Raw genomic sequence first — 1,472 nt, 5'->3', positions numbered from 1 at the left:
TGGTGGAACATCTTTCTACTGATGGTGGAACATCTTCCAGAGGAACACAAAGTGACCGCAAAACGACAAAAAAAGAGACAAAACCACCAAACCTTCCTCAGAGTCTGTAGCAGCTGAAAAACTGTCAAATAACCGGATCTGGTTCTGAGTCCTGCTGACAGAAGACACCTCTGAGTTCCCTCTCTTTCTTCATGTGGTTCTGGTTCCACAGAGCTGCAGGACTTTATCCTGGAACATGAACCAGTGAAGGAACATGAGACGGGAACCATGTGAAGGATTCAGTGGATGTTTGTGGAGAAGAATTCTGCTGATTCTGATTCAATCTGTAGGTGAATGATTCAGATTCTGTTCAGTGTTTGCAGGTCCGATTGATCAGGTGTGTGTGTGTGTGTGTGTGTGTGTGTGTGTGTGTGTGTAGCTGACCTGTCTGCAGGACTTCTTTGGGGACGACGATGTGTTCATGGCTTGTGGTCCAGAGAAGTTCCGATACGCTCAGGACGACTTTGTTCTGACTCACAGCAGCAAAACACAAGCCTTCGTCAACGGTAACACACACACACACACACACACACACACACACACACAGGAACGTTAGAGGTAGAACCTGCTGTCAGACTGATACCGGTACCGGACTGATGCCTGATTCTGTGGTTCCTGCTGAGCTCACCGACCATGGACCTGCTGTTTGTGTGCAGAGTGCAGAGTGAAGGCCACTCGCTCAGCTGCTCCTCACAAAACTCCCAAAACTCCGAGCGGCGCCGGACTGACCTGCAGAACCCCCCCCAGAGGCCCGACCAGGACCAAGTCACCGGGTCCAGGTGAGTTCTTCCCGTGAACACGTCCAGGCTTCAGTCAGCTGCTGAAGCTCCTGCTGACCTCCAGCTGTCGGAGCCGATGGTTCTGGTTCGTCTCCAGGTCCATTGAACTCTGATCCGCTCAGATCAGTGCTGGAGTCAAACCTTCAGGGTCTCTGAGCTCCACTGGACACGAGCCAGGCCTCATCGGGTCATGTTCTGAAAGCAGCTGAGTCAGCTGGTAGCAGGAGACCAGCTGGAGATGTTCTGATCCAGCTTCTGACCCATGTAGTCCCCATCTGGTACCATGTTCTAGTGCATTAAAGTTCTGATACAATCCAGTCTGGTCTTCATGTTCTGTAGGTGAAACCCTGTAGAACATTGTCTAGATGTAGTGTTAGATCGGATCAGAACCTGGTGGTTCCTCTGGAGACATGGACAGACTGTCAGAATCATTTAGAACGGCCCAAATGATTTAAAGAATGACAAAGTCCAGATGTTTGTTCAGATTTACACCAAGTCCAAAACGATTCCAGCGTCTGCAAAGTGACCTGAAACAATCCGGTCCCGGGTCATCCAGATGGAGCCCAGAACACTAAGTACCGGCTGAGATTACTAATCTGTGCTCAAGACGACACAATCAGTGTCCAGAACTACACGGTCCTGTCCAGAACTACA

At 50.1% G+C, this 1,472-nt stretch overlaps 1 protein-coding gene across 1 annotated transcript in view; it reads left to right on the top strand.

Moving 5' to 3' along the window:
* LOC103362415 (serine/threonine-protein kinase DCLK2) overlaps positions 1-1,472 on the top strand; it is a 15,553-nt gene that overhangs the window by 6,522 nt on the left and 7,559 nt on the right. The window contains exons 3-4 of the mRNA XM_008288766.1: positions 419-545; positions 696-818. Coding sequence (XP_008286988.1) covers positions 419-545; positions 696-818 — 250 coding nt within the window. The remainder of the gene's footprint in view (positions 1-418; positions 546-695; positions 819-1,472) is intronic.

Source organism: Stegastes partitus, unplaced genomic scaffold, assembly GCF_000690725.1.
Source record: "Stegastes partitus isolate 25-593 unplaced genomic scaffold, Stegastes_partitus-1.0.2 Scaffold573, whole genome shotgun sequence".
Taxonomy (NCBI): Eukaryota; Metazoa; Chordata; class Actinopteri; family Pomacentridae; genus Stegastes; species Stegastes partitus.
The sequence above is the reverse complement of the archived record's forward strand: the minus strand, read 5'-3'. Positions and strand labels throughout refer to the sequence as shown.